Genomic DNA, 23568 nt, shown 5'->3' on the forward strand with positions numbered 1-23568 from the left:
ACCTTTGAGTTTATATGTGCTTCAGACTGGCAGTTAAAGGAGTGGAAAAGGCAACAGAAGCTATTTCTACATAACGGAAAGGGTTTTCCTCTCGGAGGCCTTGGAAAAAGTTGCTGGAGGTGGATACCTACTACCGTAACATGAGCTTTATTTTCCCCTTTTTGTTTCCTTTTTAAATGTCATATGCTGAGAGAAGCCTCTTCTTTACTGATGAGCAGTGGTAAAACCAGGTTTCCATGGAAAGAGAATTCCACCCACTTTAAATAAAAAGAAAACCTAAAAATCATGCAGTATTTTACATCATCTTTTGTGATGTCGCATTTTATTCTTCGTTGCTTGACTGAGGTCTTTTTAAAAGGAATCATATCACCTGGGGGTGGCTGTAAATCATTTCTGCCATCTAGGTTTAAACATCTACTCTGTTACATGGAGCTTTGTATAGGATATTTTTCCATTCTTATTAAAAAACTGTGTGTCTTTTGAGCCTTACAATGCCAGTAAGTCTAGGGTATAAATCTGTCTTCGTGCTCTTAGTGTTTTCATGATTTCTTACAGAGATTTCAACCTGTCACATTTGCATGGTGAGGAAGCTCAGGGCAGTTATTTGGACACATGCATTCATCTTTGCAGAGGAAAAGAAGAGGTGCAGTGTGGTTTTTAGACAGGTTTCTCATGTTGTTTCCTACATTGTTTTCTAAGATGATAAAGCATTTCTGACCTATTGCTGGGCTATTGCTGGGGGGGGGTGTGGGTGGTGGGGTGGTGGTGTTGGAACTACATGATCCTTAAGGTCCCTTGCAACTAACCTAACCGTTCTAGGGTTTTAATCCTTGGCATCTGCAACGGAGCCATCAGTACTTGTGGTACAGCAGCTGTACTTTGTTTCCTAAGAATTTATGTGGGAGTCTTTTTCTCTATGATTACAGCCTCTTCAGAATAAGGTTGTGATGCATTAATGAGGTAAATCCTAGCAATAATATTGTCCCATCATTTGATGATGGTAATAAAGCTGTTCATATACAAAGGCAAAAGTGCTTCACCAATTACTTATTAATAAATGCATATTGTAAAGGAGGAGGAGAATGCACTCATACTTCATGAAGTTTATTCTGTGCTTTTAATGTATTTATAAATATGGGCGATGCCAAATACTGTTTACCAGAAATAAATACATTAAAATGCTCTGGAAACTTAAGAGTCCTAAAGACAGGATGAAGAGCTCTCTGGCTCCGTATTAACTTTTGCTGTGGTTTGCAATGCGAGGGAAATTCCAGCAAGCATTAAGGGTTTTAAAGTGTCAGTATACCCAAACAGGGTACCAAACTTTGCTACCAAACAGGTAGCAAAGCTGATCTGAAGGGCTGTAGATTGTCATATCTTACAAGTAATATAATGGAAATGCAAATATATCATGTGACTTTAAAAAAAGGATTGTATATATAAAAATTACTACATAGACAGCAGATGGATCTAAAAAGGAGATATTGGTGTAGGGTTATTATGTGGAGTTACTTCTAGTGACATTTTTCAGGGATCAGTAAAGCTTAAATTAGTATAGTTATTAAAGATCTGCAAATAATACAAAATTACTTCTACATTTTGCAGATAACACAAAAATACTTGGTTAAAAAGGCAAGGATAGGGTATTTTGCTTAAAGTGTTTTGGATCAGCTACTAAGCTTAGCCACTCAAGCAGAGTTTATTTTAAATGAGCTAAGTGTGAGGTCATACATCCAGGAATGAAGAATGCGGGTCCCACCTACAAAGGGACATGTGGCTTGTCTCACGGAAAGCAGGGGCCTTGAGAAGGATTTCAGGGTCATAGTGGCCCAACAGTTTAACATGCCTTCCCAGTGTGATGGTTGGCAAAAAGGAGTAATGTGGTTTTTGGGTATACAGAGAGAATGGTACCTTGGAATGAGTCTTCTTCTGTAGCCATAGCTACAGCTGTGTGGTCACTACTGAGATGCTTTCTGCTTAGATGGTGCTGTAAAAAACTATAAAACCTGTTGAAGTGTCCAAGGGAAGTACTCACTGAGAAATCTGAACTAGTCACAATATTTATTTTAATGAAGGCCAAGAGGCACCTAAGAAGGTATTTGTAGTCTAGCAGAGAAAACCTGTGACTGAAAGGTGATGCCACATGCATTTAAGGAAGCCAGACCCAGGACTTTTTGAGATCAAGAGGGATTACTACAGGACCTAACTATATGCATTTCTGGAAAATATGCTGTAACTAAACAAATGATTTCATATAGTGGAAGGCTAACAAATGGAATGTAATGTCTGGGATATACAAGTAGGCAGACCAAATGATACAATCTATTACTGACTCTTAGGATCATTTATTTTTACAAAAAGGAGAATTTCAAGGACCATCATTAGCATCCGTTTGTTTTTAAGAGTTTCCTGTTGATAAAGTAGGGACAAATTATAACAAAGCAATATCATTTTCTCCGTGTTGGATTCTTGAAGGGGTATCAAAGCAGAGAGATAGGACAAAATCCCACAACCAGTGGGATATAAAAAGAGCAGGATGTGGTTTGTGTCTGGGATTGAAGATCCAATTGCTGAATAAGTAATACAGAAATTAAGATAAAGGTAAAAATTTACAACTTGCCAATGATGGTGTGTATTTAACAAGTTCACAGCATAATTGTTCACATATGCATGTAACATGCTGCTGGTCTAGGCAAAGCCATGCAACCTAAGTTGTTGCTTGAGCAGCCTGTACTGGGAGTCTGATGCACGATTCTGACCTGTGACTGTTTTGTGAAGGATTCTGTGTCTTGAATCCGACCTGTGTCTTGAATCTGAATGTAGCTTCCTATACAGGGATTTTTCTTATTTTCTTTAGCTACCACTAAGCTTTTAGAGGTGGTTGGTGGTGACTTTCAGGATTTGGTATGTGCTGCTTGTAGGGTCAGAGCTTTGCCATCTTGGCCTGTAGCTTTGGTCGCCTTTTCTTCTCCATCTTCCCTTCTTTTCGTCTTTCCCAAGCTGAGTGCCATGTCTCTGATGCACTTGCAACTCTCTCCGAGTACTCCCTGGCCTCCACAGTTGCTCCTTGCACTGTCTAATGTTTTTCCTCCAACGTGCTTACTGCTCTCTGATCTGCTCTTACTTCAGTGCCGCACCCCAGCCAATTTGGAAATTAGCAGACCCTGGAAAAATACACAGCAAAAGTTCATGCAGCAAGAAAATTAAAGAAAGGCTTTACCTCTTAAAGTGAAACAACCTCACCTTTGGCCTAATTTCATAGTTCGGGTGAGAATATTTGTGGCTGTTGGTGCTGTGTACTGTAACAGAGCTGCTTCCAAGCCTGGTGCCGCTGAGCATGCAGCTTTTGAAAGCTGAATTACCCATGGATAGTGATGTCATGCTGCATACTCCTATCCTGGAGGGTGGTGAAGAGCTTTGGCTCCTTTTACAGCTGCAAACAAGAGTCAAAAAGAAAACAAAACCCAAAGTGGCCCTTGGGTTGAGTCTGCTTGGCTTTGCCTCCATCAGGTAAGGGGAGGATGCTTCCATTCAGAAGAATAATCTGGCCAGATCAAGATTCTTTCAAGGCTTTACAATACAAGATAATATCTAACTTATCTTTTCAGGATTTTTTTTGTCTCCCTAAAAACAGAATAAAGAAAAGTGCCAATCCTCAAACCCCCTCTTCTTCTGATACTTTCTCCCTTATTACTCTCACTGGTTATAATCTCTTTCAGATCTCTCCCCAGGTATTTGTGTGTATGAGAACTGGCAGGGTCTACAATCGGGTAGGGGCTAACTCTGCCCTTTCCCAGCATTGATGGCACCTCTTCCCTTGCACCAAACCACAGCACATCCAATTATCTTTTTAGAGTCACTACATATCATCTACAGTAGATGATCGTGCCCTGCAGAGAAGGACTTGGGGGTCTTGGTTGATGAGAAAATGAACATGAGCCAGCTGCAGTGTGCGCTTGCAGCCCAAAAAGCCAACCGTATCCTGGGCTGCATCAAAAGGAGCGTGACCAGCAGGTCGAAGGAGGTGATCCTGCCCCTCTACTCTGCTCTTGTGAGACCTCACTTGGAGTACTGTGTGCAGTTCTGGTGTCCTCAACATAAAAAGGACATGGAACTGTTGGAACAAGTCCAGAGAAGGGCCACGAGGATGATCAGGGGACTGGAGCACCTCCCGTATGAAGATAGGCTGAGGAAGTTGGGGCTGTTCAGCCTGGAGAAGAGAAGCTGCGTGGAGACCTCATAGCAGCCTTCCAGTATCTGAAGGGGGCCTATAGGGATGCTGTGGAGGGACTCTCCATTAGGGACTGTAGTGATAGGACAAGGGGTAACGGGTTAAAACTTAAACAGGGGAAGTTTAGGTTGGATATAAGAAGGAAATTCTTTCCTGTTGGGGTGGTGAGGCACTGGAATGGGTTGTGAATGCTCCATCCCTGGCAGTGTTCAAGACCAGGTTGGACGAGGCCTTGGGTGATACGATTTAGCGTAAGGTGTCCCTGCCCACGGCAGGGGGGTTGGAACTGGATGATCTTAAGGTCTTTTCCAACCCTAACTATTCTATGATTCTATGATCATCAGTGTAGCTCATAAATTTTTGTTACCACCATTTTGTTACATGAGTGAGAGATGGAGCTTTGGGGAAATAATGGATGAGCACTCTTGTCCCAGTGGATAATGTATAAAACAAAAGTAATCAAATGCAGGCTGCAGATGTGTAAAGTGTGAATACCTGCACTTAAGCACATTTGGCTAAAAATTCATTACAGTAAATGTAACACTGCCATTGTAAAGGGCCATTTTCCCATTCCCCATGAATGTGGTTCCAGCTTCAGAGTAGAGCTCTTAGCTGTGATCTGGGGAACTCTATGGTTTGCACTTATTTATGGAAACATTTGCCTTGTTTGTTTTTAAAGCCAGCAGAACTTGAAGGGAAAGTTTTATTTTTCCTTGGTTCCCCTGAGAAACACTCATTCGTCCCGCTCCCATCTACGGGTTTTAACAGTTGCCCTTTGTCGTCATACAACATCCTCCAGCCCAGCCATCCCTGACAGCAGGGCAGTGGTATCTGCTGATGGTGGCTGCACAGTGAGAAGCTCTGCCTTTTCAGGAATAATCAGTGAAACAAAGGTAAAAGCCTTATCCTTGCTGAAATGAATGGTGAGGTTCCTGAAAGATGTCCCCATTCACTCCTTTTCTACTTCCTTTTGGTTTTGTGTTGGTTGTGAGCAGAAGCTGGGAGCCTGAAAAGAGAATGGTGTTAGCAAAGTAGTGTCTGGATGCTCAGAGGAGAATGGAAGGAGGAAAGTGGTGGGGAGGGAGGTGACATGGAAGTAGGCTGTTACTGAGGTGAGCTGGTCAGTGTGCTGATATGTAGATATGTGCAGGATGGGAGATTTAGAGGCTAATGAAATGTCCTTGGAGCCATCTGCAATGCTTTTTTTTATGTAATGGATGTTTCCTTCAACTCTTCTCTGCAACATTTCTTTGCTAATATTTATTAATTCCTATTAATTGGGTCGTTACGGAATAGTAAATGGGAATTTCTCATCCTCAGAGATTTCACTGATTCCAGAACAATATGGTTCCCTCAGCCCACTCTCTTCAGATATCACATCTCATGTGTGTACAGAACCTATAGCACAGGGGAGTAAAGACCTCAAACTGTGGTTTCAGAAAGCTTCTAGAAGGTACCTAGCATGTGAAACATGAAGTGATATTAAACACACGCGTAGACATCACATTTTTAGCTCTGTTGACATTTTTAAATTCACATGGCAAAGCAGACAGTTATAAAACTCTTTCCTTTTACTCATATTGATTTTAAATCCTGCTCTCAAAAGAATTAGACTAATAAATACTACCTCCTCCATTTAATAGTGGAAGAATAGTCTTAGATCACATTATTGCAACACTCTTCCCAGGCCCCATTGTGGAGCTATCCATTGTCCTATGACTGGAAGAAGGATTTATGTTTTCTATCTAAATACCTCCAGATTTCTTATGCAAATTGTTCTCATCTCAGTAGTATGTCAATGAAAATATATGAACATAGATATAGAATAGTTAGGGTTGGAAAGGACCTTAAGATCGTCTTGTTCCACCCCCCTGCCATGAACATATGAATATATGCCCTCACTTTCTCAGTTGCATGCAGGCAGGCTGAGTAGTGTGTTGTTTTCTTTACAAGACTTCTGAGGGCCATTTCTATGAGATCTACTCAACTGAATTAAAATACTATCAGTAAAAATGTCAGCAATAGCCTTCTTTCATCTCTACCTATCCCCTTCTACTGAGGACGATTCTGCTTACTTTTAATCCTGATAAAATGCTGCTATTTATTTTTTTTTTTGCCTTTAGCTCTTTTCTGTAGGATACTGGGCTGAAGTAGAGCATTTCTTTGTTGTATGCATGTGCTTCTTATAATGCTGTATTGATGAAATGCTCTTTGTCACAATGGTGTTGAAAGGATTGTAACAGCGTATTGCCAGGCCTTCAAGTCTAGTCACCTTAAAATGAAATATTCACCAAAATAGATTTTCCAGTGCTATTTCCTAGCTATCCAGGCTTTCTGTCTTCTGTTCTGAGTCTTCTAGGAGATATTCAGCCACTTTGACCATTTGAAATACCAGGGTTAGAACTGAGGGGACATCTGGACATCTGCCAGTTGGCACAAACCAGTGTTTTTCTCAAACCTACTGCAAATCTGGGCAATGCAGCAGGACAATCTCAGTCAGCCCATAGATGGTTGACCTACTGATAATAAAGTGACCTGGTAGATATGAGATAGACGCACCTTATGGCAGTGTGAGATAAAATGTGTCCCAGGACCCAGATCCAAGAAGAGGTGTGGATCATTTCTTAATTCCCATAAACATGTGTTGGATGCTTATTCCCCTTGAGAAATGACAGGCATCTCCAGACAGGAGCAGGCATTTAGTTAGCCACTTTGTGGGATGGTGAATGGGAAGCACTGAGGAGAGGAATGTGTCCTGTATCTTAGCCCTCCCTGTGTTTCCCATGTTCTCTACAGAGATTTTGGGAGAAGGCTTTTGATTACTTTTGTTGTTGCCTCTTGCGCTGCACTCAGAAAGGTTGATTCTGCTGTTTTCTTTGGGTTGTCTTTCAAAAGAAGGAAAAAAATCCATCTGGAGAGCAACGGAATGAGGGAAGGATGACTGGTCTTTCATAGAGAGTTTTTATCCCTTCGTAGATGTACACAGGACAAAAGCAAGAGAGTGAGCAAGCAAATACAGTATATGAGTGCTAAAGTCAGCTGGGATGTTCTGGCCCAACCCCACTCCCCCAGATCCATGGATGTGTCAGACTTTAAGCAGACCTGTTATCATATATGATGACCCAGGAAACAAGGGTCTTAAACTCCTTCACCTCTAACAGCTTCATACACAAAAATCCCTGTCTTTAGCTTCTGCATCAGGGTTGAAGGGAAATGCTGTATAAAGGAAGCAGGTAGTTCAATTAACTCATATTCTGGACTCAGCATGTTTCAAAACACTATAAAGGAAATCTCTTTAAAGTTTGGTTTTGATAAAATCTTGTATCAGCAGAATACAAAACGCAGTAACTCCATTGGAAAAGACAAGTATATGATAGGGTTACATATGTGCAGGAAGAGTCTGGATTTAATTATTGTCTCTATTCTGCATATAATTCCCAGCTGAAAAAGATCATGTTTTCAGAAAGAGAGTAAAATAAATAAACATTTGTATTGTTACCCCTGTTCTTCCTTCTTGGGTTCTCTTTACTCACCTAAGTTGAGATCTTCATTTTACAAATACCCCTCATCTCCCAGACTTTCTAATATTTCTGTGCTGTTGGTATTGCAGGTATCCAGTCGTATATTATGGAGCTTGGTTTTGTCTGGCCTGGAACCAGGAAAAAGCTGGGCAACTGAGCCCAGCAGGGGTGTTTTCTTCAGAAGGGAGTAACATGGATTTAGATAATTGAGTATTTTCCTTATTTTTCATCTAAAAAAAAAAAACAGTAAAAGACTGAAAGTGAACTACAAAAGAGAGAAGGGGAATGGGTAATAAAAGCATAACTGAAAAGTTAGGTCAAATAAAAGACCTGACATTCAAATGTATAGATAGGATGTGAAACTATATTGTCATGATGCATGTTAGTACTGAGCTAGAAAATCTAGTCTGAGCTCACTAATACATAATATCGTATCTAGGTGATGCATAGTGATTTTTCTAACTGATCACCGTGAAAGGATTATCAGTAATAGATTCTTGCTAAGTCTTTGTAACCTTTGACATGGAATATTTACGCAATTGATCACAATCTCTCCCATGCCGACATCAGTAATACCTTTATCACTCCCCAGCTGATAGTGGGAAGCCAGATGGCAGGGATGATGAGCACTTATTTAAACTCAGAATGTGATTGTAGCCAGCTGGGGTTTGGAATTGCAGCTCGTCTCTTGCTGTCTCAGGGTGTCCTTTCCATGCATACAGGCTCCTGGGCGCCTGGTGTTTATTTAACACCAGATTCCCTAGGATTTGCTTCTTTCTCTCCCACGATGTCTTTCCAGTTATCAGAGTTTGTGCAGAGGGGTTGCTGACCTAATGGCAACGTTAGTGTGCTGGAGTAACTTAGGAAGAGGGCAGAGGAAGCACTCCTATTCAATGGAAAATGCTAACCCTAAATAACACTTATGGGTGTGACACCCTGCAAACCCTTTGCTTTTTTTTTCGCTGTTTTAAGGTTTTGGATGCTTCAGAAGCCTGGTAATGTTTGAAGTTTAGCAACAAAGACTATTTGCCTACTTTATTGAACTGTAGCTGTCACAAGACTTTAAAAGAAAATAGAAGCATGTATTACTGAAACATCAGGGGTCTGATTGCCTTCAGATGCTACTAATTTGACAAAAAAATCACTAATAATGTTCTAAATGAGCTTTTACCAACCAAGTAAATGTCTGTTTCTGCCTCTTCTCTGGAAAAGAGTTTGCAGTTACCTTCCCTTTGCTGCCATTAGCTACAGTAACATCTTAAAATAAAAATTAAAAAACCTAACTTGTGTGTGGAATGGAAACTCGATCTTTTCTAGACCACTTTAGCATGACCAATTTTTGTTTGCCTTTACAATGGCGAGATGCCAATGCTAAAATCTGAACTAAATAATTACAAGTCCTAGAATATCAAAGTAAACACAGGACAGAGGTTGTATAAGTCGCCTCTTACTCATTTTCAGGTACAAGAATGACATGCACATTCATTTGTCTGAACCGAATGGAAATATGTTTTCCGGTTTAAAGCCAATTTGTCTAATTGATACTTTCATTGAATTGCATGGAACTTAAGTCTTGCATCCTGACTGATTCAGAGTTAAGGAGCAAGGCTGAGATAACAGAAGAAGGTAATTGATTTTGAAGTCAAGCACTGTCATTATTTTGATTCATAAGCAATAATATATGTTTATTAAGACCAAGCTGATATTCCATTTGATACATTATGGAAGTAGTGGCTTTTGGCTCTGAAGGCTAGTGGACATTTGAGTAATCTTTTATATCACTAAACAGGGGACTATATATCTCTTGGCACTGAGTTGAGTTATATGGTAGTGACCCGTGGGCTGATGAAAATGTTATGCTGGATTAGCATTAGCATGATGGCTATTATACATTACAGCATTAGTATGTTACCTATTAATTAGATTGTCACATTGATTTTGTGTGTTTTAAGGCTGCAGAAATTCCTATAGTCTATTATTAGTGCTTGTTTAAAACTTGAAATAAATATGTTTAGACTAAAAGTTTCAAGTGGAGGGTTTTAAAGCCAGGTTCTTGAATTCATTCTTAGACATCAAACTAAACAGAGCTTGATTCTCAGAAGTACTAAAATGCTGTGCTGAATTCAGTCAAAGCTCTGGAATGTATGCATGGGTTGATGTTCTCAGGATCAAATCAGAGCAAGTAGAAAAAAGACCCGACAAATCCGAGACCTTTTTCTACAGGGAAAGAGGAGAGAAGCTCCAGAAAAACATGAACAAGGGCAAAAAAGGGGCAAGCACAGAAGTCACCCTGATGGTTATGTGTATTTCCTCTCAATGCTGCTGGAAATGACTTCATATTCATTGCTTTAAAGGACTACATTTTGTCCTTTATTCCTGCAGGACTCATGCTGTAGATTGTGGGGAATTATTTACATCTCAATTTATTTCTCAGCCCATTGGCCATAATTAAAAATGGAATTTGGCACTCCTCAGAGCCCCTGCTGGAGACTTTCACCTTGTAGAAGACGGGATTAAATGTGATGATTTATTGGGCTCGTGTACAGTCCCCTGACTGTACTGTGGCACTGAGCCGAAAGCAAGCTGAAATGATACCCAGTCCTCTTTGGCAACTACTCACGAGCAGAATAAATCCTATCCCTTGACTAAAGCCCAGTCTTGTTCCATCCACATTTGCCCAAGTTCCTGATGTGTGGGAGCTCTTGGTTGCACAAACTTAAGGTTAGAGAAGGCAGTGGCTGCGTGCCAAGGTAGTGTGCCTTTAGGATGTTGGGATCCGTGCCTGTGTTTTTGTTGTCATGACATGCCTTCGGCTGTGCCTATGAAAAGCACAGAACATGATTTCTTACAGTCATCACTCTCCATCTTTGAGAGGGAAGTGGAAATGATGTTCAGAATCACAACTCTAAAGTTTGATGATTGCTCTGTGATTACTTTTCAGATTCTTAGGACTTTTTGGTACTAAAGCCAAACAGAAATGCACTCATAAATCTGGCAGAGGCTTTGCTTGCTTGCTTGTTTCTTCCCTGCTAAGCCAGAAAACAAACAGGAAGAAATATGTGGCCATGCACAGATTCTGCCACAGCATTTAGAAAATGTATGTGTATATGAGGTGGTTGTCATGGAAGAGGAGATGGCAAGTCTGTTTTTTGTTAGGGTGAGCTTTCAGGACCATGGTGTCTTTTGAAACATCTCTAAGTGCCTTATTGCTTTCTTCGATGCTCTTAAGGGTGTGCTGTTTTTGGACTCTGGGTTGTCTATGCTAGATCCTAGTGAGGAATCATCCTGTAATACCCTTGATAAAAACCCAGCTTGTTCATACCAAAACACCTTTTTCTTCAGTTCAGAGTGATGTCATGCAATGTGCCCCACAGGAAAAGATAAAAGATCCTGATGAAAGGATACAGCTGGATAGGGCTGTTTCCATTGCAGGAAGGGATACTGGCAGAAGGGTAATTTACAGGGACTGAAGAGTATTGATTTCTGTAAAACCTGATTGCAAAAGTTTCTTATGTCTAGAATGAAATCTGGTCTTAAAGAAGGGAAGGGAAAGAAAATAACCACCCTAGAGAAACTGCTTGTAAGAACAAGCAGACTACGTAAGACAGCTAAAGGCTTGTGGGAAACCCAGCTTCAGATCCCCAGTTCTAATTCAGGCACAGTGAAAACTTGCAGTAATTTAGTAACATCCCGTCTGTATAGACTGGATATTCACTGCTGTTACTCACTGAACCCTTGTTACATGGTTGTTTCTGTTGCTGATGTGAACTCTTTGCATATTACACTTGTTTAATGTCCTCTGAAAGTTCTTTTCATTAATGAAGCTGTGCTGTCCATGTCCTGTGATTTGCCAGGGATGCTTTTTTGTGACAAAGGGGTGTCTTTAGCCTTCAATACTTCCTTAGCATTGCAGCATCGTGTAAAAGCTGCTTGTGGAAATTATTTTCCTTGACAAAGCCACTTTGTTAGGGCCATGTGACTGATACAAAAAGCAATAGTTTCCTTGACTTGAAGGAATTTTCAGTCTAGCTTAAACCTGATTGTCATTGTATCTTTTGACTTCCTTTTAGAAATCAGGAATATTTAAAAGTAATCCATGGGCTGTGTTGCCAGTATATGATTCAGCCACCGGAAGCGGTATGTTTGGGTGGACTCTAAGAAACTGAGTGTATTTCCAACCTAAAATGGTACTTCTCCAGATTGCATTTGGTCAAATATTCATTATTCTTTTTACGCGCTCACATCCAAGTCAGTCTGTGGTGTACCTGTGAGACAGAACTGTCTTGTTTCTTACTGAGGACAAATCCCACAGACTGTCGCCTTTGTGTTTGTAGGGTTGTGAGCAGAAGGGACTGAACATGTGGCAAAATTAATAACTGGGTAGCATTCATACTTTAATCCTTAATTAAAGACAAGTGGGTATGTGAAATACATTTCCCCAGGGCTGTGGTGAGAGAATATCCACACATGTAATTAATCTAGCTGCTGGAAGTCACAATTTCACCACTAAAATCAAGCAGAAAGAGACACCAGCAAACAATATGGGCACACTCCAGCATTCATTGAAGTCAATGGGAAACTTGTCTTTTGACTTCAAAGAGCATTGGACTGAACCCTGCAAGATCATATTAAAACACTTAAAAGTCATTAAACACTTATTCACACCATACTGTAGTAATACAAGTATAAAAAAAAGGTGGATTTTAATTTAACCCACTCCATACGTTTTTAATTGTTCCATGTTTCTGCAGTTGGTTGCATATGTTTGGATTAGGTGGTGATTTTCCTGATGACTTGTGTTTGACTGTTGCTGCATAGGGTGCTCTTTTATAGCTTTGTTTTTCTGTATGTATATTCATCTTGTATATTGATACAATCCTTTCTTGAGTTAATACATGTGATTTTCTGTGAGAGCAAAGCTAGCAGCTTCTGTGAGTTGTAGTAGAATCAGAATCCTACGAAGGTTTTGGTTGGAAGGGACCTTAAAGTTCATTCAGCTCCAATCCCCTGCCATGGGCAGGGACACCTTCCACTAGAGCAGGATGCTCCAAGCCCCGTCCAACCTGGCCTTGAACACTGCCAGGGATGGGGCAGCCACAGCTTCTCTGGACACCCTGTGCCAGTGCCTCAGCACCCTCACAGGGAAGATCTTCTGCCTAATGTCTAGTCTCAGTCTCCCCTCTGTCAGTTTAAAGCCATTCCCCTTGACCTGTCACTGCATGCCCTTGTAAAAAGTCCTTCTCCAATTTCTTGCTGGCCTCTTTAGGTATTGGAAGACTGTTATAAGGTCTCCCCAGAGCCTTCTCTTCTCGAGGCTGAACAAGTCCAGCTCTCTCCGCCTGTCTCCATAGCAGAGGTGCTCCAGACCTCTGATCATTGCCGTGGCCTCCTTTGGACTAGCTCCAACAGCTCCACGTTCCTCTTGTGTTGTTGCTCCAGGGCTGGATGCATGACTGCACGGGTGTCTCACCAGAGCAGAGTAGAGGGGAAGAATCGTCTCCTTTGACCTGCTGGCTGAGGCTTGTTGTTTAGCTGAATCTCTGTTATTTAGTAATCTCTGTAAGGTGCAACTCCTACTCTAAGGGTAGGGACTGTGGAAAGGGCTGAAGTCATTGGTGAGGTTTCTGCCAAGGGGATTAGCAGTGCCCCAGTGTATGTGTGGTCCTTTGTATGGGGTGGGAAAGAGGTCACAGAGCTGCTGCCACCACTGCTGATATGTCTGGTGTTGATTGGTGTCGTTACCAAGAACATGCAAACCACTCCAAGCAATGCATGGTCTAAACTTCAGATAATTCTGGGCTGCTGCTGGGCACAGGACATGGGCAAACATTGGTAATGGAACTGAATTCAGGGACTGGCTGGGGGCTTCAAGATGCGGGAGGGTAAATGTTATTTAACCTGGTCTCTGCTGTTGTTCACCCAGCTAACCTGTGATTAGCCACTAATCTTTGCCTGACTTCAGAGATCTGTAGCCAATCAACATATTAGAGAGAGCAAATATTTGCCTTCAAAGAGATGAAATAGGGTGGTCAAAAAGCAAGTGAGTGCCCAGCTTTCCCACATCTGGAAGATGCAATTTAAATTGCATTGCATATCAATTACATGTCGTGGTTGGCAGACTGTGTTCAGAGAAGCTTGCTAACTGATGCAAGGCGAAGTTGAGAGTTTGCCCATTTGAAGATTTGTTGTGCTTATGTATGGTATTTATTTATTCCCTCAATGTCATCTGCGCTGAATTCACGCTAAGCTTTAAAGTAGCTAAAATTTGAGAGGCACGCTTGCCTGTGTAATGGTAGAGCATGTGCTCATAAACTGGACTTGGGAAGTCAGGACTGAACAGACCACAATAAGCATTTTATCCTCACACAGCAAACTGGATTTAGGTGTCACATGTGTGGCAAATGGTATGGGTTTTGTGGCTTGGGCTCCACCAACAAGAGAAGGCAATCCTTTCATCCCATCAGATGCATAATGTAGCACCATTTAATACATCTGGTATGAATCCTAGAATATAGCAAATAGAGAAACTGAAAAACTTTCTTCCTTTATATACTGAAAGTGTAAATGTGCTGAGGGTGCGGGAGCTCTGAGTTTTGCTTTAGAAGTGTGCTGGAAGATGGCTTTTCTTGCCCCTGCATGTCTGTAAACATGTGTTATAGCCACATTTGTACCTTTACCCATCCATTCATTTCATTGATATTAGAAACCAACAAGGCAAGAAGCAGTCTTCTTTTAATAAGTGGAGTGCACTGGAGGCGACCTCAATCAAAATAGGTTTTAGAAACCCCAGAGATGAAAATGATTTGCTCTTTGCTTCCATATTGTGGAGGACTAATGGAAACAATTATGACCTTACTTTATTTTTTAAGGAAATGTCTTGGGTTTATTGAAACTGAATTTATAGGTGTGCCAAACATGCCACTGCTTCTGTGGAACCAAGAGCAGGTCTTCTTCTGACTTGTTTTGGAATAATGTGCTTATTGCTGTTTGGCACATACAAAAATAAAGGAGTAGAGATGCCTGCTTCGTGTCTGCAGTGTTGAACAGAAAAAAATACTGTAATTACATGTTTAATAGTTGTGTATAAAAATCTGCTTGCCTACATGCATAGGTGAAATAGCTGTTTGTTTTCTCTTACAGAAAAGAGTCAAAGACGTTATATCTCCAATTGTATTTGAAGCTGCATACAGCCTTGGGGAACATGTAATAGAAAGAGGAAAAGAGGACAAGGAACTGCCTGCTCTCAAGCCCATACTCCGCTGGAAGAAAGGACAAAAGATAGCACAAAGGAACCAGGTTAGATTTGGATTGTGTAATTTCCCTGGAATGTCTGTAGCTGAACTGACATCAGAAGTGGACATGAAAGGGGACTGCCAAGCTCTGGGTTGTTTGCACACAGTAGTCTTTTTGTACAATTCTTACTGTGGGTGACACCAGTGTTTCTCCATGATACAGTAAAGACTTGTGCTGACAAAGTTGGACAGTACAAGGTGAGGTCACTTTCTTGTTTTGGGGTCTTTGTGCTGAGAAGATGGAGGGTGCTGAAGCGCTGGCACAGGTTAGAGAATCTGAGAATGCCCATCCCTGGCAGTGTTCAAGGCTGGGTTGGACAGGGCTTGGAGCAACCTGCTCTAGTGGAAGGTGTCCCTGCCCATGGCAGGGGGTTGGAACTGGATGAGCTTTAAGGTCCCTTCCAACCCAGTCCATTCTATGAATAAGGGAAAGAGTGACAATGGTCCTGTTCCTTCTGGTTCTTCTCTTCCTGTAGGAGGTTCTTGTGAAAGGCTTGTCCCTGGCCTTCTGTCCAGATTGGGCCATCAGTAGTGCTGGAGAGACAGGGCTGGCTCCAGAAGGGGATGTGGGAATTTGCCCATCTGTGTGAAGAGGAACAGTGGACAGAGTAAAGGAAAACTTGCCTGGCCCAACTGCCCTCTTTTCTTGAGGGTTCCTCACTTGCAGTCTTGTGGCAAGGGGAAACCCACTCCTGCAGTTAATGCAGGACATGCCCTGCTAAAATAGGATGGTATGTTTTGGAAAAAGTAAAGTGTAAGTGCAGCCATGTACTTATTAGGATCCCATTTTGTTCCACTGCACAGCAGAAAACACTTTTGTCTGTAGTTTTGGTGAGAGCAGGAGAGCTCCCTTAATGTTGAAACACTTCTCATTTAGAGAATAAAGATTCGTTTTGTTTGTCTTCTTCTTTCTTCCAAACTGTTCCCGAAGGAATTGAAGTGAATGTGGTTATCCTGCCTGTCTTGTTTGTCTGTCTTGGCCTCACTAGTATCTTTGGGAAATGCTGGCCAATTTTGTCAGGTTTTGACAGGAGTGATCAAGACAGTGCTTCTGAAGGTATTAAACACCTTCAGGGTTCATGAAGCAGGTGAGGAGAGAGACTCTGTTAGTGACCTTTCTAAAGACTCCACTTCCAGCACAGTCCTTGCAGCTGCAGGACAATTCAACCTCCCACAGTGCCGGCACTGGAGCATCCAACTGTGAAGCTTGAAGTTCCATGGGGAAATCAGATTTCTGTGGCTTGCAAACTTCTTGTGTGTCAGAATTGGAGGGTAATTTGGGGCTGGAAGGGACCTTCAGAGATCCAGTTCCTTGCTCAAAGTGGAGCCAATTTACAAGTTAGATTGTGTTGCTCAGGGTTGCATTCAGTCAAGTTTATGTTCCAAAGCATGCTTACAGTTATAAGCTGGCATTGCTTGTGAATAGAAAACTTAAAAAACGTTGTGAAAAGACTGTCTGGAGTCTGAGGCTTTTAGCACTGAATTGTTAGATCTGGTTTTTAACCCTGGGAAGTTCATGTCTGTTAAGTAATTGTTGCATGTTCATCTGTAACATTACTTTCTGATCCTGCTCTCTGTGTTGAAATTGCAGGCCCCTGAATACTAGTAAAAGAAAAAAAAAGTAACAAAAATGCTTAAAAGAGATTTCCTTTGCCATATTACACAAGTGTTTTGAACTGTGTTTGGTTATAATCCTTGTACTTAGAGAAATGAGTATTTATTCAAGTATGGTTTATTTTTTACAAATGTATGAATGGAAGATACATCTAAGACTTAATTTTACAAAGAGGAATTGTGTGGCTGTTAACATGTCTGAATGTTGTATTGTTGCAATGATATGATGGGAAATTGGGGAGAACTTTGGAATTTAGGCAGTGTGCTGAAAACAGAAGTGTTACATGAGCAAAACTGCTTGGATGCTTTGCCACCGTCTTTAAACTGAAAGGTCTCATCTTGCCCTGCAGACATAGTCTCAGATCAATATTTAAATACTTGAATGCTGACATTATACAGTAGAAACAAAGATACAGTGGGATTTTCCCTGACTAGGTTTCTTGTGTAATTTGGATGAGAGGGGGAGAGTTTAACAATCCCTTTCCATTTGCTTTCCAGATGTTGTTCACTTATTTTAGTCAGAAAAGGATTTTGACATGGGGTACGCCTGCAAGTGTGCTTTCACCTAAGGAAGTGGGAAGAGCTTTAGAGCTAGTGTAGCAGTCATGGTGACAAAGCCCTGATGGAGTAGCCTGAGGGCATGGTGGCAGGGTCCTCAAAGACCATTTTCATGGGAAAATCAGGCCATAGTAGTTTTGGTCAACAAGAAACTGAACAAGAACTGGCAGTGTGCATTTGCAGCCCAGAAACCAACCGTGTCCAGGGCTGCGTCAAAAGGAGCGTGACCAGCAGGTCGAAGGAGGTGATCCTGCCCCTCTACTCTGCTCTCGTGAGACCTCACCTGGAGTATTGTGTGCAGTTCTGGTGTCCTCAACATAAAAAGGACATGAAACTGTTGAAACAAGTGCAGAGGAGGGACACGAGGATGATCAGGGGACTGGAGCACCTCCTGTATGAAGACAGGCTGAGAAAGTTGGGGCTGTGCAGCCTGGAGAAGAGAAGGCTGCGTGGAGACCTCATAGCAGCCTTCCAGTATCTGAAGAGGGGGTACAGGGATCCTGGGGATGTACTATTCATCCGGGACTGTAGTGATAGGACAAGGGGTAATGGGTTCAAACTTAAACAGGGGAAGTTCAGGTTAGATAGAAGGAAGAAGTTCTTCCCTGTGAGAGTGGTGAGGCACTGGAATGGGTTGCCCAGAGAAGCAGTAAATGCTCTGTCCCTGGCAGTGTTCAAGGCCAGGCTGGACAGAGCCTTGGGTGACATGGTCTAGTGTGACCATGGCAGGGGGTCGGAACTGGATGATCTTAAGGTCCTTTCAAACCCCAACTATTCTATGAATCTTTCAGGATTCTTGTTATCTCATGAGTTGTAATTGTTTTAAAAGGCCAAGAGGGAAAGTAGGAAGCAAAGTTTATATAGTAAATGATATACATTTTCAAAGAATCTAATGATTACATAGGGACCTTGCATTTTGGAAGTCCAAGACAGTTTTAGTGGGCTCTTTTTTTCAGAAGATACAGCATGGATGAGGATACTATTAAGTAGAATAAAATCTTAGTGTTAGTGCTAGCACTCAAGTCTTTAAATATTGCTGTGTGTGATTTTTCCAAAGCCCTAGATCCTATTGATCCAGTCAGAAAGTGGTGTTTTGAAATCAGAAGTGTTGCATCTGTTGCTTTGAGGCAGCATTAAGATACTGTTAAAAGGCTTCTAAAAAGTTCAGGTGTCTGTTTTTTGTGAAGGACTGCAGGAGAATAAGCTGGAAGTAGAGAATAGCTGAAGAAATGGGAGGGAAGTCTGACTGGGCAGGAAAGGGGAGAAGTTCCATCTTTCAAGATCCTACTGCAGGTCTGCTAGACCCTCTTGAAAAGCCACACATCTTACAAACGTGTGCTTTAAAGTCACCTAGAAATGATTTTATTTAAGCTAAGGTGATGTTAAAGCTGAAGTGGTCACTTTCCCTGTGATTTCAGCTTGTTTTTCATGAGCCAGATGTTCCCTGCATGCACGTGTGACTTTCCAACAGAAGTGTGCTGCCCGCTGGCTTATACACAAGTAGGTGGGAAAGCCATCAATAGGCCTCTTGAAGGGAGAATTGAAGATTACGTTGAGCATATGAAGTTCTTCATAATGCTTTACCATAATGCAATAAGGAGACAGCTTCTAAATAGAGTTCGTGGACATCCACCACCAAAAGTGACAGGTCCCTAATGACATAATCACAGAAAAGGATTTTGTTGGATATTCATCCTGTAAATCAGCATTACATTGTATGTGAGAGAACAGCCCGATCAGGGACTAATCACTTGGACTACAGTAGTAAAAGGAGTGTGGGCATGTGGGATATCATTCAAACTGCTTTTATTTATTGGTCACCTTTATTTTAAAAGAATGCAGCCTTTACTGTAAGGCAGTGCAAAAATACTTGTATTTAAGACTAAACCAGACCAAAACCAAACCTTGACTCTTCAGTGAAGGAGCATGCTTCTGTTCCTAAATGAACTTTGCTTGAAACAATCAGAATGTGAGAAATAATTTGAACATCTGACTGCTTTGAACAAAAGGATCTTCACTGAAGTCTCCTAATGAAAAAGCATGCAATTCTGGGACTTCATCTGTTGGCCTCTTTTAGTAAGCAAAGAGGCTCTAGTACTTCAGAATGAAGTAATAATGTAATTAAACTGGCCTGAGGGACTATTTAAAAGAGGATACAGTAACATATAGCTTCTCATGGACTTAATTATTTTTTTTGGTTCTTGAATGTGCTTACAAGAAGTTATGGTTGCTATAGCTTGGTCTAATTTTTTGTGGTAGCACAAGCAAATACTTAAAGGTTATGTGTATGTGTCTACTGATGGATGCCTCAGAAACTTACACGATTGTTGGGTGGGGACTGGTTGTGTGGGGAAGATTACAGCTTTCCAAGTTGTGAGTGGTTAGCCAGCTCAGTTTTGCTCAAACAGAAAATCTCTGGTGGGTCGAGATTGGGTGGTGGGGGGGAAGGATTCTACTTTTTGAGTGTGTATTACAAACTCTAAAGCTTCCCACTCAGAGGATGACTTTCCATTAGGTTCTTTGTTGCCTCCCAAATCCAGTTGCTACCCCCATCCACTGGAAAAAACTAGTAAGTTTTCTTACTTCAGGGACATCAATGTATATTTAGAACTTGGTTTGGCATGGTTCATTGTGAGTGGTTTGTACTATAACATTTATTTTTGTATACACACTGTATAAATACATATCAACCAAGAAGGAGAGGGATCTCCTGCCAAATACAGTGGGGATTTGTTCCTAGTAGTATCGAGTAATGTATCTCGGAGCTTGAAATACGGTATGCCAGAATTCTGCCTATTCTAAATACTGTAATAAAATCACCTGCTGTTATGTGGAAGGAGACACCATTTTGCTATAATAGTCTCAGTAGATTTAATTGCGTCAGTGTCTTCAGGACTTCATGAATGGTCTGCCATAAACCTGCCAGTGAGTTTTAAGAAGAGACAGAACGTGTTCAGGACATTCTGTTCCCAGCTGTGCCACTGACTTGGGTACAGTGCTGCACCTCTGAGTGGCTGACGCTACACATCCCTGGGATAAGCTTCACCTTTTTTAAGCAGAGAGCTATTTCTTGGAAATAACTTGTCTGAAAAGCTGGTTAAGCATTTGCACATAAGTTAACGTAGTTGGCGGGTATGAGAAAGTATAGGAGGATTTTTATGGAGCTGACTTATGAACAACTTTAGTGACTTTCAGCTTGCTGCAAAAATAATTACATTCTTTATCTCAAAACAAGCACACACACAGAGAGAGTCTCATACTGAGGGTAAAGCAATTACAAGATCTGGGCAAGCTGAAATGTAGTATCCATACACACAGCATGGTCTACATTTTGTCAATGATACCTTCTCCAGAATAGAGTTCCCTGTGTGCGTGCTTGAGTCAGGTCATGTCTCTGCCAGCAAATTGAGCTGTGCCCAGGGCATTTCTAGGCATTGGAGTGACACGTTTATCCTGGTAAGCTGCTGCAATGGCTCTTGGCACCGTTCTGGCCTGTGCCAACTACTGCAAACTATTCCCAGGCATGAGTCAGGAGTTAGGATGCTCCTGTCTTGGAGGGCAGGGCAGTTTAACTTACTGGTACACTGAAGCCTCAGTAACTGAGTATATTTTTCATAGCTGGATAGGCGTAAAATTTGAACCCAGGCACACAGGAAGTCTTCGGGAGACTGCAGAAGTCAGCCTGATGGCTGTTTTCCACATGAAACATCTTGCTACTAAATTATTTCCTACTTGGGCAGAGCAAGCTCCCAAATTCTCTTCTGCATCTAGTCTTGCAGAGATCCACTGGGTGCCACCCTTCCTGCTTAATTTCCATTGTTTTCCGTTTGGTGGGAGTTGGATTGCTGAAAGTGATGATTTGCACTCCTCCCTCTTCCATCCCTTTGGTGGTGTCTGTCTTTTGCTCCAGACAAGTTTGGTCAGAGCCGGTACTGTACTGGCAGGGCCTGAGAGCAGTTTGTGCCAGGAAATCTGGGAAGGACCCACCCAGAGCATGCACACTGCTGGTACAATTGAATGGAAATCAGTGCCTCTGATGGTATGCATGTTTCTGTAGGCTTGTTCTTATGCAATGACAGGCTTCACCAGTAATTGTTCAACTTGTTCACATTCCTGTTTAACAGTAGAGGAAAACCAGAGTAACTGAGTATGCGCAAGACATGATTTAATCCCCAGGTTTAATCTCATGGGCTTCCTAAAGAACAATAGCCAATACAGGTATATAGACCTTCATTTCTTGACATATGTGCTAGGGGAGAGCCAGCCTATAGGGTGATCCTGTCTTAGGGTCATAGGGTTGTGCCCCAGCTGGCAACTAAGCCACATACAGCTGCTCACTCCCACGACATTGGGATGGGGGAAGGAACCAGAAGGGTAAAAGTGAGAAAATCCATGAGTTGAGATAAAGACAGTTTAAAGGCAAAGCAAAAGCTGCACGTGCCAGCAAAACAAAGCAAGGAATTGATTCACCCTAACTTAAAATCCTACTGGGTAATTTCTGCAGTTCAGTGTAACCGCATGCATTTAATTTCCAGACTACTCTGTGGATGGAGAATTGTAATTGTAAGTAAGGAGGAGTTCCTGCTTATGTGTGGAGCTATAGAAGAAAATGCTAATAGTCTTAAAAAGCTACAGAGACAAGAGACAGACTTCAGGAAGCCAGGGTCCATTAGCTCTGTTCATATCTTTTCAGCAGTTATATGAAGGATCAGTAGAGCTTAATTGGAATACCTAACATCTTGAGAGGAGATAATATGATAGTATTAGTTCATTCAGCTCAGAGTACCTCAGTGCTACAAAACCCCTGGCAGTTGAGAGTAGCATTCATAAGTACAAAAACACAGAGGTGCAGGTGGATTATAGGAGAGATCTTTCACGTATCCTTGGGGGTCTAAATGAGCTAAAAGTAGACATAAATGACATATCTGATGATTTGAAGACTTCTTTTTGCATTTCCAGATGATGAAACAGCTGCCACATCTGTTTTTCATTTGTCATTGTTATTATGCCTTTGTATTTTCAATTATACAATTGTGTGCTGAGTTACAAAGGTTGTGACTCTTTTTAAAACGTTTAAGTAAGAAAGCATCCTGAGTGAGAAAGATTCATCTTACATGGTTCTACTTTTAGTAGTAGAAATAAGGAGGTTTAGGGTAGAAAAGGTTCTCAAATGTCATTAAAGAACCCTCCTGAGATGATATAATTGAATTCTTCTGTAGTCATCCCAAATAAATGGAAGGGCATTTAAGACACAACAGCAAAATATATTGAGAGATGTGCTGCAGAAATCCATCCTATAATGGTATGGGGAGATGGGACAATTAACCCAATAGGTTTTTCTCATCTATTGTTCCATGAATTTATAAGGCCTGAAGTCTTGTGCAATGAGAACACTATTTGGACAATCTGAACTGTTAATGATTTAAAAGAGAAAAAGTTGCCTCAGCCTGAAAAATGAGTGAGTCAGACTAGAAATCGAATAGAGCTCTGAAAGGCTGGGGGCGTATTTCTATTGCCACCAATTGTAATTCTTCACCCCAGGAGAATACAAGGACAAAAGATTACATTGTTAAATCCACTCACTGCTGTGAGGAATAACTAATACATATGTTTATTAGTTCATGCTTGCTTTCAATAGCTAACAGGTTTCGTGCCTGATCTTTTCTAAACAGCTGATTTCATTTGAGAGTTCCTGTTCCTCTTATATTTGCATGTCTTCTTTTTAGCTTGGTGCTCTGGCCCAGTTTTTAACACTTATTGAAAGCAGGATGCAGATGGAATAGGGGAGGAATTATTGCATTTGGCCTTAGGGGGCTTGACAAATGGCAAGGTGCTAGTCGTGAGCCATAGGTCGCAAGTCTTCCACTCAATAAAGGGGATTAATTCCCCTGTAGCATTCCCCAGCTGGAAAAGTTCGACTTAAATGGTTGCAACCTTACTAGTGTACTAAAATAATTATTACTGGGCAGTTTCTGTTTTCTTACACTAGTGCACTATAAACAAGCATCTCTTTTCTTTCCATGAAGACATTCTCTGATGGAGTCTACATGGAGCTGAAGGAGCTTGCTAGCTAAACTTGGTCCCCTGCACCAGGCAGTACCAGCACAGTTCTTTGGTTTCAAAGTAAGATTCTGTTAAATGTTTCTCACTCCCCTGATATTCCTGCCTTTCTCATCTGTTTGCTCCACCACTCGGTAGAGGTATTGTGTAAATCATCTGTCTTCCTCATAGCCAGCACATCTGATGAAATCCTGTAAAGTTTTCCATAATTTGCTTTTCTAGTGGGAATTTTAATCAACCATTTGGCATTTAGCTCAGCAGGATATATGAATGGACAGTTTCTATGAGTAGT

The 23568-nt window shown here is 41.4% G+C and overlaps 1 protein-coding gene across 1 annotated transcript in view; it reads left to right on the plus strand.

Annotated features, from left to right (window-relative positions):
* The window catches only part of ITGA9 (integrin subunit alpha 9), a 212991-nt gene that overhangs the window by 96273 nt on the left and 93150 nt on the right, over positions 1-23568 (plus strand). The window contains exon 16 of the mRNA XM_061464722.1: positions 14893-15048. Coding sequence (XP_061320706.1) covers positions 14893-15048 — 156 coding nt within the window. The remainder of the gene's footprint in view (positions 1-14892; positions 15049-23568) is intronic.

Source organism: Pezoporus flaviventris, unplaced genomic scaffold, assembly GCF_033815535.1.
Source record: "Pezoporus flaviventris isolate CSIRO_AGI_PZ_B2104156 unplaced genomic scaffold, CSIRO_AGI_Pfla_v1 ptg000037l, whole genome shotgun sequence".
Lineage (NCBI taxonomy): Eukaryota > Metazoa > Chordata > Aves > Psittaciformes > Psittacidae > Pezoporus > Pezoporus flaviventris.